Source organism: Oncorhynchus mykiss, chromosome 11, assembly GCF_057628025.1.
Source record: "Oncorhynchus mykiss isolate SJ-2025 chromosome 11, ASM5762802v1, whole genome shotgun sequence".
NCBI lineage: Eukaryota > Metazoa > Chordata > Actinopteri > Salmoniformes > Salmonidae > Oncorhynchus > Oncorhynchus mykiss.
The window spans coordinates 16,327,029-16,339,801 of record NC_143032.1 but is presented as its reverse complement, the minus strand read 5'-3'; the positions used below and the strand labels follow the sequence as shown (position 1 = coordinate 16,339,801).

Below are 12,773 nucleotides of genomic sequence, written 5' to 3'. Positions count from 1 at the left end.
TTACTAGCCCAACGCTCTAACCACTAGGCTACCCTGCCACCCCATAGGGGCAAATTAGCTAGCAAGTACAAGCTATCTAGCTAAATTGCCATAAATGTTTAATGCTTTTCGACATGTCCCCAAATTAATATAATTGGTTCAGAGTTTGTTTTGATATTTTAACCTGAGTGTCGTGAGGGCGTTTGGTGTGGGGGGACAAAATATATTTATGCACGATGGCGCACGCGCGCAGCCTGTTTGGGTTCCATGTAAGGTTACCTTGATGTCACGGTGTACTATCTGGTTCTCGTGGAGATAGCGGAGTCCCTCCAGGATCTGTCGTGTGTAGAAGATGATGGTTGCCTCCTTCAACGGACCCCACTTTGACCGCAGCAACGCTGACAGGCTGCCTGTTATACACACACACTTAGAGAGCAGCATCTCATAAAAACTGCCTGCACATACAGGTTAGGAGAGAGAGAGAGAGAGAGACAGAGAGACAGAGAGACAGACAGACAGACAGACAGACAGACAGACAGACAGACAGACACCTCCAGGGACTTGCTCCATGAAGATCTTGATGTATCCGTCCTCTGAGACTGAGCCCAGGTACTGAACAATGTTCCTGTGCTTCAGGTACTTATGCAGGGCTATCTCCTCATGAAGGGGTTGGGAGTACCTAACACACACAGAGAAGAGGGTTACGTACATGTACACACAGACACACAAACACAGACGCACGCACACACACTAACAAGCTCTCACAGTCTCGCGTCTGAATTAAAACTTCATCCATGTTTCTCAAACGTCAAATTTGGAAGTTGTTGCAAATGTCAAATTACAAAGTGTTTAAGGTTAAGTTTCAGCATTAACTAACTAACTATTAAGGTTATCTTAAGGTTTGGGATAGCCTTGAAACAAACATTTCAAAAACAACTTTCTAGCACTCGATTCAAACTTACAACCTTTGTAGTCAGAGGCAGATGCTTCCACCCATCTCCCATCCCCGTCCACAACACCCCAGCAAAACCCAAACCAACTTGAAGGTAACAGTGCTCACTGTTGCCTCTAGTGTCTGGTTTCTACGTCATCTCCCGACGTCCTCAGACATGGATGGACGTTGAATACTGACTTGTATCACGATGACCTGGCTGAACACACCCACTGACCTGGCTGAACACATCCACTGACCTGGCTGAACACACCCACTGACCTGGCTGAACACACCCACTGACCTGGCTGAACACATCCACTGACCTGGCTGAACACACCCACTGACCTGGCTGAACACACCCACTGACCTGGCTGAACACACCCACTGACCTGGCTGAACACACCCACTGACCTGGCTGAACAAACCCACTGACCTGGCTGAACACACCCACTGACCTGGCTGAACACACCCACTGACCTGCTGTCTCTCTCTGGTATCTCTTTAATGGCGATGCGGACCTGGTTGCTCATGTCTCTCCCAGCGTACACCACTCCATAGGTCCCCCGGCCCAGCACCACACGGTCCGCCTTCTCGTTAATGTCATACTCGTACTGCAACACACGCGCGAGCACACACATGTGCAAAAACACATATAAAAACACACACACACACCTATTTATATGCACTCACTCGTACTGAACCATAGAGTGAGAGGTAAGCACAGATCATTGTGGAACACATATTCCACACACCCACACACCCAAATATAACAAACACTGACCTCCAGTGTGTCTCCGTCTCCATCTCCCTCCAGCTCCACTGCATTTCCTGTTCCATCAGAAATCATCTCCTTCACCATGGAACAGAACCTACACACAGACCAGATAAAGTGTCAATACAACAGACATAGAAACAAGACATACCTGAGCTGAATGTATGATGTCTGTCAGTGAGAATGGGACTGGGGTGTGATCCTGACCGGCCACACTGGTCTTCAGTAGAGAAGTAGATCTGGAAGTCGTCTGAGTTGTCGTGAACATACAGGAAACAACAGCGCTCATCAAACTTAGAGATACTGAGGAGAGAGGAGGGGGAGACAGGAAGGGGAGGGTTGTTTTTAAAGCATGCCACATATAAACACTAATGTTAACATGAGCAAGAACATGAAAACCATAAACACACATACCTGATTCCTTTGATGGATGTTGCAGTGAAGTTCCACTCATGGATCCCTTTCTAGACATGGACAGAGAGGTCAGAGGTCGAGGTCGGTTAACACACAGGATAGAGGAGGAGTGTAGAGGAGGATCAGGAGAGGATGAGAGGGAGAGGGTAGGAGGAGAGGAGTTCTGACCGTTTCAGCAGGGGAGACGTGCCAGATGGAGACGTTCTTCTCCTCCGCCTCGCTGTTGATGGAAACATATGAGGGCTGGTAGACCTTAGTAGGCTCTAGGATCAACACCTACACACACACACAGTGAGAGAAAAGGTGTGTGTATGAGTGTATGAGTGTGTGTGTGTGTGTGTGTGTGTGTGTGTGTGTGTGTGTGTGTGTGCGTGCACGTGTGCACGTGTGTGTTTGTGTACCGGGAAGCGCAGTCCGTTGCTTTTTCCTCTAGTGGCCTCTACGATGATGTCCATCCAGAAGTTGAGCCTCTCTCTCTGGGGAGAGTGTTCTACTGTTGTCTTCTTAAATCTCTGGATCAACTGCAGGTTCTGAACCACAGATCGCAAGTACCTAGGAGAGAGAAAGAGATGTTAATGAATTGAATAAATGGACCTTCTTTTTAAAATATTTTACTATAAACACACAACTAACACACAGAGGAGGGAGCGAAGGAGAGGTAGAGGGATGGAGAGGGAGAACGACAAAGAGGGAGAGAAGGAGAGGTAGAGGGATGAGAGGGAGAAAGACAAAGAAGGAGAGAGGGAGAGGTAGAGGGATGGAGAGGTAGAAAGAAAGAATGAGAGAAAGAGAGGTAGAGGGATGGAGAGGGAGAAAGACAAAGAGGGAGAGAAAGAGAGGTAGAGGGATGGAGAGGGAGAAAGACAGAGGGAGAGAAAGAGAGGTAGAGGGATGGAGAGAGAGAAAGACAAAAAGGGAGAGAAAGAGAGGTAGAGGGAGAGAGTGTGTGTGTTTACCAGATGGGTGGTTTGAGTTTGAAGAGTTTCTCTGCGGCCTGCGTAGCTTTTGGGATGTCGTTAGCCAACATGCTAACGGTGAAGAACTGACCGACATCCCAGTAGTTATTCATCTTCTCTAATGAGCCCTTACGACCCAGGAGACTGTTTAACCTTACACCTGGGAGGGGGAGAGAGGTTAGAAGGAGAGCGTTTTTTTATTGTATATTTCACTTTTATTTATTATCTATTTCACTTGCTTTGGCAATGTAAACATGTTTCCCATGCCATTAAAGCCTCTTGAATTGAATTGAGAGAGTGAGTGAGAGATAGAAAGAGAGAGAGAAAGAGAGATGAAGAGAGAGTCTAAACAACAGGGAAGTGAGTATTGATCCTTGGAGAACCCCAGTGGTTTAGGGGTTCGGTGCAGGATTTAAGGGTGTACTGTAGAGTTCTTACCTATCTTCCTCAGCTCGATGGAACTCTCAAACTGTTGTCCAGCGACAATGAGCAGAATAGCCAGATTGATACCAGAGTAGAGAGTTGGCTGGAGCTCAAAACCTTTCCTATACCTAGAGAGAGAAAGACAGACGGGGAGAGGGGGAGGAATTTTATTTTGATCATTTACAGCCTACTTGGCTCCCTTCTTGGAGACAGTGCCTCAGTGCCGCCTGTCTGCTCACTTGGGCCCCTGGGCTTCAGTCGTGGTAAACTTGTGGATGCGTTGATTGTGTCTGTGTGTGTTTGTCTCACCACTGGATGGCGTTGTCTCTGTTCTTGGTGTCTTTACAGTCAGAATCGAGAAAGATGTCCTTGTAGATCCGTCCACACAGGCAGAACATGTCTGGAGCCGGGTGGTCACATGACCGTAACACCTGTAACATCACACCTAGAGCCTGCTCTCTGTCCCCCGGGCTGTTCCTCCTATATAAACAAGAGTTCGGTCTCCAGTTAAAAATAAGAAAGGCAGCACACACTGCAGCCCACGAGGACCACCCTTGTTTGCTAATCCAATCTCCAAGGGGAATGCAAAGGTTTTACAAGCTATACAAACAATCTATACAAACCCCACATAGATGGTCTGGGTGTTTGTCAGATAAACATTCCTACTTTCAACATTTAGATTTTTGAACCCTATGATCATATCATGAATGCTAATTTGGGACTGGGAACCGCCAGTAATATTTCCATGTTAACGAGCAGCTTTCACGTACCGATATGAAGCTAAAGCTGTATTTGCATTGAACCCTTGATGTCCATTGTGTCACATAGCTAAGCCTTGTTAAACTTCAAAGTAAACAATGGTTATTGCAGTAGGCTATAGCTACAGAAGGCTATGTCTGCATGGGCCTTTAACTGGCTCTTGCCTGTGGATGGCGGTCTCCATATCTAGTGGGCTTCCAAATAGGTACATCTTTAGACTATCTATCTTCACTGTTCTCCTGCGCAATAACGCACCTCCGCTGGCCTTTCAGCTGTTCCTAAACTCTTGTTGAGTCCCAGGAAAAATGAGTCTAGAAGTTGTTGGTCACTTGTTGTTTTTTACTGCTATCCTATTCCATGACAGAGGCAAACTTGCTCTTGCTTGCTGACTGTAAAATACAGCTAGGCCAAAATGTTTGAAACGAGAGAGAGCGCAATGCTGTGATCACATTTGGTGGAGATGATGAAGACACATTGTTGTACTGACAGGATGTAGCAGACAGGCAGAGATCAGTAGGCCTGCTGTGAAGAACAAGATCCCAAAGAGTTTACAGAGTTTAAATGACCTGCAAACCACTTGAGCAACGAGCATTAAAAGGCCATTATAAATCACAACTCCATAATGTTTCTGTCTAGTCAGTGATGTAATAAAAACAAAAGCATGGTGGTTTACAGTTAGAGCTATTTGGCGGTCTAGAACCTAGTGCTTCGGTTCCCCTTTCAGGCTCACCAGCCGTGTGTGTGTACGTGTATGTGTTTAAGTTTGTGTGTGTGTGTACGTGTATGCGTTTGAGTTTGTGTGTGTGTACGTGTATGCGTTTGAGTTTGTGTGTGTACGTGTATGCATTTGAGTTTGTGTGTGTGTACGTGTATGCGTTTGAGTTTGTGTGTGTGTACGTGTATGTGTTTGAGTTTGTGTGTGTGTACGTGTATGTGTTTGAGTTTGTGTGTGTGTACGTGTATGTGTTTGAGTTTGTGTGTGTGAAAAAATGACAATAACGATAACAATGACGTTAATCATGAAACATTCTGGAGCAGCTGAACACCATATTACAGACCTACCTATCTACATGGAGGTTCAGACACTGCAAGGTGTGTGTGTGTGTGTGTGTGTGTGTGTGTGTGTGTGTGTGTGTGTGAATAGTGATAATAATGACGTTAATCATGAAACATTCTGGAGCAGCCATACACCATATTACAGACCTACCTATCTACACGGAGGTTCAGACACTGCAAGGTGTGCGTGTGTGTGTCTGTGCGTGCGCTCGTGTGTGCATGTGTGTGTGTGTGTGTGTGTGTGTGTGCGTGCGTGCGTGCGTGCGTTACCTGTTGAGAGCGAAAGCGTAGTGGAACTGTATCATGGGCTGTGTGGCCAGGTCACAGGTAGGCAGCATCTCCAGAGTCTGGACCAGTTTCACCATGGCATCATAGTCCTGTATGTCTCTGTATGAGAACAGCAGGTTCATGACGATGTCCTGTGTTAGGACCTCTGTGTTGTCGATGCGCAGTTTGATACGAGACAGCTCCTTGGCTAGCTCCTCCCCCTGGTACTTATCACGGGCCTTCCTGATGTCATTCAGCAGAGTGTCCTTAAATGAGGCACTACAGAGAGAGAGGGGAGAGAGGGGGAGAGAGAGAACGCGGGGGAGGGGGGGAGGGGAGTGAGAGAGAGAAAGAAAGAGCGGGGGAGAGAGATGGGGAAGAGAGAGAGCGGGAAAGAGAGGGAGGGGAAGAGAGAGAGAGGGCGTGGGAAAGAGAAAGAGGGCGGAGAGAGAGGTGAGAGAGGGGGGTTAGAGAGAGAGCAGGGGAGAGCAGGGGAGAGAGGGAGGGGAGAGAGAGAGAAAGAGGGGGGTGGGGGAGAGAGAGAGGGGGTGGGAGAGAGAAAAAGGGGGGAGAGACTTGATTTCTGTAATGCTCCCACCTCTCCTACCAGTCAGATGTTGCCCCACCCACCTCTGGCCCATCTCCTGTCCTGCCTCCAGTGCTGCTCCTGTCCTCCCCAGCCCTGAGACTCTTCTGCCCCAGCCCTGAGACTCTTCTGCCCCAGCCCTGAGACTCTTCTGCCCCAGCCCTGAGACTCTTCTACCCCAGCCCTGAGACTCTTCTACCCCAGCCCTGAGACTCTTCTACCCCAGCCCTGAGACTCTTCTACCCCAGCCCTGAGACTCTTCTGCCTCAGCCCTGAGACTATTCTGCCCAGCCCTGAGACTCTTCTGCCCCAGCCCTGAGACTCTTCCGCCCCAGCCCTAAGACTCTTCCGCCCCAGCCCTGAGACTCTTCTGCCCCAGCCCTGAGACTCTTCTACCCCAGCCCTGAGACTCTTCTACCCCAGCCCTGACTCTTCTGCCCCAGCCCTGAGACTCTTCTACCCCAGCCCTGAGACTCTTCTGCCCCAGCCCTGAGACTCTTCTACCCCAGCCCTGAGACTCTTCTGCCCCAGCCCTGAGACCAGCGTGGATTCTCTCTTGGTCTTATGTTACATTTCCAGTTCAACTTGGGTCAGTAGCCCTTCTTTCCATCATGTTTAATAGTGTGTGTGTGTGTGTGTATGCGCGTGCATGCATGTCTGTGTCTGTGTGTGTGTTACCAGGAAGTGACGTGGATGTCCTTGAGCAGTGAGGTGAAGCGGTCGGTGAGTGGCAGACAGAGAGGACTCAGCAGGCTGTCCCAGCTGGGCTGCATGTATTCACTGGCCCTCCTCTGGGCATCGCTCTCACAACACATATACTCATGGTTAGGAGTCAGCACATAAGGGATGAAGTAGTAGTTACCACTGGACGCCTGGAGACAGAAAGAAAGAGGGAAGGAGGGAGGGGGCATAGGGAGAAAGGAGGGGGGTAGGGAGAGATAGAGATATAGAAAGGGGGGGTAGGGAGAGATAGAGATATAGAAAGGGGGTGGTAGGGAGAGATAGAGATATAGAAAGGGGGTGGTAGGGAGAGATATAGATATAGAAAGGGGTGGTAGGGAGAGATAGAGATATAGAAGGGGGTGGTAGGAAGAGATAGAGATATAGAAAGGGGGTGGTAGGAAGAGATAGAGATATAGAAAGGGGGTGGTAGGGAGAGATAGAGATATAGAAAGAGGGAAGGAGGGAGGGGGCATAGGGAGAAAGGAGGGGGGTAGGGAGAGATAGAGATATAGAAAGGGGGTGGTAGGGAGAGATATAGAAAGGGGGTGGTAGGGAGAGATATGGATATAGAAAGGGGGTGGTAGGGAGAGATAGATATATAGAAAGGGGGTGGTAGGAAGAGATAGAGATATAGAAAGGGGGTGGTAGGGAGAGATAGAGATATAGAAAGGGGGTGGTAGGGAGAGATATAGATATAGAAAGAGGGAAGGAGGGAGGGGGCATAGGGAGAAAGGAGGGGGGTAGGGAGAGATAGAGATATAGAAAGGGGGTGGTAGGAAGAGAGAGATATAGATATAGAAAGGGGGTGGTAGGGAGAGATAGAGATATAGATATAGAAAGGGGGTGGTAGGGAGAGATAGAGATATAGAAAGAGGGAAGGAGGGAGGGGGCATAGGGAGAAAGGAGGGGGGTAGGGAGAGATAGAGATATAGAAAGGGGGTGGTAGGGAGAGATATAGAAAGGGGGTGGTAGAGAGAGATAGATATATAGAAAGGGGGTGGTAGGAAGAGATAGAGATATAGAAAGGGGGTGGTAGGGAGAGATAGAGATATAGTAAGGGGGTGGTAGGGAGAGATAGAGATATAGAAAGGGGGTGGTAGGGAGAGATATAGATATAGAAAGAGGGAAGGAGGGAGGGGGCATAGGGAGAAAGGAGGGGGGTAGGGAGAGATAGAGATATAGAAAGGGGGTGGTAGGAAGAGATAGAGATATAGAAAGGGGGTGGTAGGGAGAAATAGAGATATAGAAAGGGGGTGGTAGGGAGAGATAGAGATATAGAAAGGGGGTGGTAGGAAGAGATAGAGATATAGATATAGAAAGGGGGTGGTAGGTAGAGATAGAGATATAGATATAGAAAGGGGGTGGTAGGAAGAGATAGAGATATAGAAAGGGGGTGGTCGGAAGAGATAAAGATATAGAAAGGGGGTGGTAGGGAGAGATAGAGATATAGAAAGAGGGAAGGGGCATAGGGAGAAAGGAGGGGGGTAGGGAGAGATATAGATATAGAAAGGGGTGGTAGGGAGAGATAGAGATATAGAAAGGGGGTGATAGGAAGATATATAGATATAGAAAGGGGGTGGTAGGGAGAGATAGAGATATAGAAAGGGGTGGTAGGGAGAGATAGAGATATAGAAAGGGGGTGGTAGGGAGAGATAGAGACATAGAAAGGGGGTGGTAGGAAGAGATAGAGATATAGAAAGGGGGTGGTCGGGAGAGATACAGATATAGAAAGGGGGTGGTAGGGAGAGATATAGAAAGGGGGTGGTAGGAAGAGATAGAGATATAGAAAGGGGGTGGTAGGGAGAGATAGAGATATAGAAAGGGGGTGGTAGGAAGAGATAGAGATATAGAAAGGGGGTGGTAGGGAGAGATATATATATAGAAAGAGGGAAGGAGGGAGGGGGGATAGGGAGAAAGGAGGGGGGTAGGGAGAGATAGAGATATAGAAAGGGGGTGGTAGGAAGAGATAGAGATATAGAAAGGGGGTGGTAGGGAAAAATAGAGATATAGAAAGGGGGTGGTAGGGAGAGATAGAGATATAGAAAGGGGGTGGTAGGGAGAGATAGAGACATAGAAAGGGGGTGGTAGGAAGACATATAGATATAGAAAGGGGGTGGTAGGGAGAGATATAGATATAGAAAGGGGGTGGTAGGTAGAGATAGAGATATAGAAAGGGGGTGGTAGAGAGAGATAAAGATATAGAAAGGGGGTGGTAGGGAGAGATAGAGATATTGAAAGAGGGAAGGAGGGAGGGGGCATAGGGAGAAAGGAGGGGGGTAGGGAGAGATATAGATTTAGAAAGGTGGTGGTAGGGAGAGATAGAGATATAGAAAGGGGGTGATAGGAAGATATATAGATATAGAAAGGGGTTGGTAGGGAGAGATATAGAAAGGGGTGGTAGGGAGAGATAGAGATATAGAAAGGGGGTGGTAGGGAGAGATAGAGATATAGAAAGGGGGTGGTAGGAAGAGATATAGATATAGAAAGGGGGTGGTAGCGAGAGATATAGATATAGAAAGGGGGTGGTAGGGAGAGATAGAGATATAGAAAGGGGGTGGTAGGAAGAGATATAGATATAGAAAGGGGGTGGTAGGGAGAGATAGAGATATAGAAAGGGGGTGGTAGGGAGAGATAGAGACATATAAAGGGGGTGGTAGGAAGAGATATAGATATAGAAAGGGGGTGGTAGCGAGAGATATAGATATAGAAAGGGGGTGGTAGGGAGAGATAGAGATATAGAAAGGGGGTGGTAGGGAGAGATATAGATATAGAAAGGGGGTGGTAGGGAGAGATAGAGATATAGAAAGGGGGTGGTAGGGAGAGATAAAGATATAGAAAGGGGGTGGTAGGGAGAGATAGAGATATAGAAAGAGGGAAGGAGGGAGGGGGCATAGGGAGAAAGGAGGGGAGTAGGGAGAGATAGAGATGTAGAAAGGGGGTGGTAGGGAGATATAGAGATATAGAAAGGGGGTGGTAGGGAGAGATATAGAAAGGGGGTGGTAGGAAGAGATAGAGATATAGAAAGGGGGTGGTAGGGAGAGATAGATATATAGAAAGGGGGTAGTAGGGAGAGATATAGAAAGGGGGTGGTATGAAGAGATAGAGATATAGAAAGGGGGTGGTAGGGAGAGATAGAGATATAGAAAGGGGGTGGTAGGAAGAGATAGAGATATAGAAAGGGGGTGGTAGTGAGAGATATAGATATAGAAAGGGGGTGGTAGGGAGAGATAGAGATATAGAAAGGGGGTGGTAGGGAAAGATAGAGATATAGAAAGGGGGTGGTAGGGAGAGATAGAGATATAGAAAGGGGGTGGTAGTGAGAGATATAGATATAGAAAGGGGGTGGAAGGAAGAGAGAGATATAGAAAGGGGGTGGTAGGGAGAGATAGAGATATAGAAAGGGGGTGGAAGGAAGAGATAGAGATGTAGAAAGGGGGTGGTAGGGAGAGATACAGATATAGAAAGGGAAGAAAGAGGGTCAGTAGATTTGGAGGTCCATTTTTTTACTTAACCTTTATTTAAACAGGTTAGTCTTGTTGAAATGAATATCAGGTTTTCAAGAAAGGTTGATTTGGTCATCAGCTGTTAGCCTCGTTAACACTCTGGAGAGCAGGTCATATCCCATGATTCCACAGTGATGGCAGTCACATGCCCGTGCTCCGCCACATCGTCACCATAAAGGTTGAAGTTCAGATGTTATGTGTGTATTGGAGATCGGGTAGCTGTTTGGATGGGAGTCAGAGCCAGTGCTTTTTACAGGGATCGTTCCCAAATTACAAATTTAATCTGGGGTTTACAGTCTCTCTCTCTCTCTCACACACACACACACACACATATACACACATACAGTGCCTTGCGAAAGTATTCGGCCCCCTTGAACTTTGCAACCTTTTGCCACATTTCAGGCTTCAAACATAAAGATATAAAACTGTATTTTTTTTGTGAAGAATCAACAAGTGGGACACAATCATGAAGTGGAACGACATTTATTGGATATTTCAAACTTTTTTAACAAATCAAAAACTGAGAAATTGGGCGTGCAAAATTATTCAGCCCCTTTACTTTCAGTGCAGCAAACTCTCTCCAGAAGTTCAGTGAGGATCTCTGAATGATCCAATGTTGACCTAAATGACTAATGATGATAAATACAATCCACCTGTGTGTAATCAAGTCTCCGTATAAATGCACCTGCACTGTGATAGTCTCAGAGGTCCGTTAAAAGCGCCTGCTTTTCTTCAGCAGGGACAGGGAAGATGGTTAAAATTGATGGGAAGATGGATGGAGCCAAATACAGGACCATTCTGGAAGAAAACCTGATGGAGTCTGCAAAAGACCTGAGACTGGGACGGAGATTTGTCTTCCAACAAGACAATGATCTAAAACATAAAGCAAAGTCTACAATGGAATGGTTCAAAAATAAACATATCCAGGTGTTAGAATGGCCAAGTCAAAGTCCAGACCTGAATCCAATCGAGAATCTGTGGAAAGAACTGAAAACTGCTGTTCACAAATGCTCTCCATCCAACCTCACTGAGCTCGAGCTGTTTTGCAAGGAGGAATGGGAAAAAATGTCAGTCTCTCGATGTGCAAAACTGATAGAGACATACCCCAAGCGACTTACAGCTGTAATCGCAGCAAAAGGTGGCGCTACAAAGTATTAACTTAAGGGGGCTGAATAATTTTGCACGCCCAATTTTTCAGTTATTGATTTGTTAAAAAAGTTTGAAATATCCAATAAATGTCGTTCCACTTCATGATTGTGTCCCACTTGTTGTTGATTCTTCACAAAAAAATACAGTTTTATATCTTTATGTTTGAAGCCTGAAATGTGGCAAAAGGTCGCAAAGTTCAAGGGGGCCGAATACTTTCGCAAGGCACTGTATACACACACACACACACACACACACACACACACACACACACACACGCACACACACACAGCTCAGCTTGATGAAGGGAAAACTCTGAACATGTTCACAACAAGTCAGTCCAACAGCACTGAAATCAAGAAGCAGGTATTTGTGTCCCAACCACATAAACTACTCTCTCATAGAGTGCAACACAATACTCCAGAGCCATGTATTTAGAATGAGATAAATATCTCTGGTATGCACTTCATACACACACAGGTCATCGTGCCTTCTCATCCCAACACACTTCTAGGGGGCAGATACTAAGGTGAGGTGAGTAAGGTCACACACACACAGACTCTGGTGAGCAAGGTCAGAGGTTAAGGCGAGCAGGGTCAGAGGTTAGGGAGAGCAGGGTCAGAGGTTAGGGTGAGCAGGGTCAATGGTTAGAGTTAAGGTGAGCTGGGTCAGAGGTTAGAGTTAAGGTGAGCAGGGTCGGAGGTTAAGGTGAGCAGGGTCAAAGGTTAGGGAGAGCAAGGTCAGAGGTTAGAGTTAAGGTGAGCAGGGTCAGAGGTTAGGGAGAGCAGGGTCAGAGGTTAGGGCTAAGGTGAGCTGGGTCGGAGGTTAGAGTTAAGGTGAGCTGGGTCGGAGGTTAGAGTTAAGGTGAGCTGGATCAGAGGTTAGAGTTAAGGTGAGCTGGGTCGGAGGTTAGAGTTAAGGTGAGCTGGGTCAGAGGTTAGAGTTAAGGTGAGCTGGGTCGGAGGTTAGAGTTAAGGTGAGCTGGATCAGAGGTTAGAGTTAAGGTGAGCTGGATCAGAGGTTAGAGTTAAGGTGAGCTGGGTCGGAGGTTAGAGTTAAGGTGAGCTGGGTCAGAGGTTAGAGTTAAGGTGAGCTGGGTCGGAGGTTAGAGTTAAGGTGAGCTGGGTCAGAGGTTAGAGTTAAGGTGAGCTGGATCAGAGGTTAGAGTTAAGGTGAGCTGGGTCGGAGGTTAGAGTTAAGGTGAGCTGGGTCAGAGGTTAGAGTTAAGGTGAGCTGGATCAGAGGTTAGAGTTAA

General features: G+C 47.1%; 1 protein-coding gene across 4 annotated transcripts in view; it reads right to left on the bottom strand.

Moving 5' to 3' along the window:
• Nucleotides 1-12,773, bottom strand: part of map3k15 (mitogen-activated protein kinase kinase kinase 15) — a 104,343-nt gene that overhangs the window by 18,109 nt on the left and 73,461 nt on the right. For all 4 annotated transcript variants that reach the window (XM_036935021.2, XM_036935024.2, XM_090189097.1 and 1 more), the window contains 13 exons: nucleotides 6,825-7,018; nucleotides 5,564-5,839; nucleotides 3,788-3,958; nucleotides 3,494-3,606; nucleotides 3,056-3,215; nucleotides 2,501-2,651; nucleotides 2,268-2,375; nucleotides 2,100-2,149; nucleotides 1,893-1,988; nucleotides 1,695-1,782; nucleotides 1,391-1,524; nucleotides 531-658; nucleotides 259-389 (listed from right to left, as the gene is read on the bottom strand). In XM_036935021.2, coding sequence (XP_036790916.1) covers nucleotides 259-389; nucleotides 531-658; nucleotides 1,391-1,524; nucleotides 1,695-1,782; nucleotides 1,893-1,988; nucleotides 2,100-2,149; nucleotides 2,268-2,375; nucleotides 2,501-2,651; nucleotides 3,056-3,215; nucleotides 3,494-3,606; nucleotides 3,788-3,958; nucleotides 5,564-5,839; nucleotides 6,825-7,018 — 1,800 coding nt within the window. The remainder of the gene's footprint in view (nucleotides 1-258; nucleotides 390-530; nucleotides 659-1,390; nucleotides 1,525-1,694; nucleotides 1,783-1,892; nucleotides 1,989-2,099; nucleotides 2,150-2,267; nucleotides 2,376-2,500; nucleotides 2,652-3,055; nucleotides 3,216-3,493; nucleotides 3,607-3,787; nucleotides 3,959-5,563; nucleotides 5,840-6,824; nucleotides 7,019-12,773) is intronic.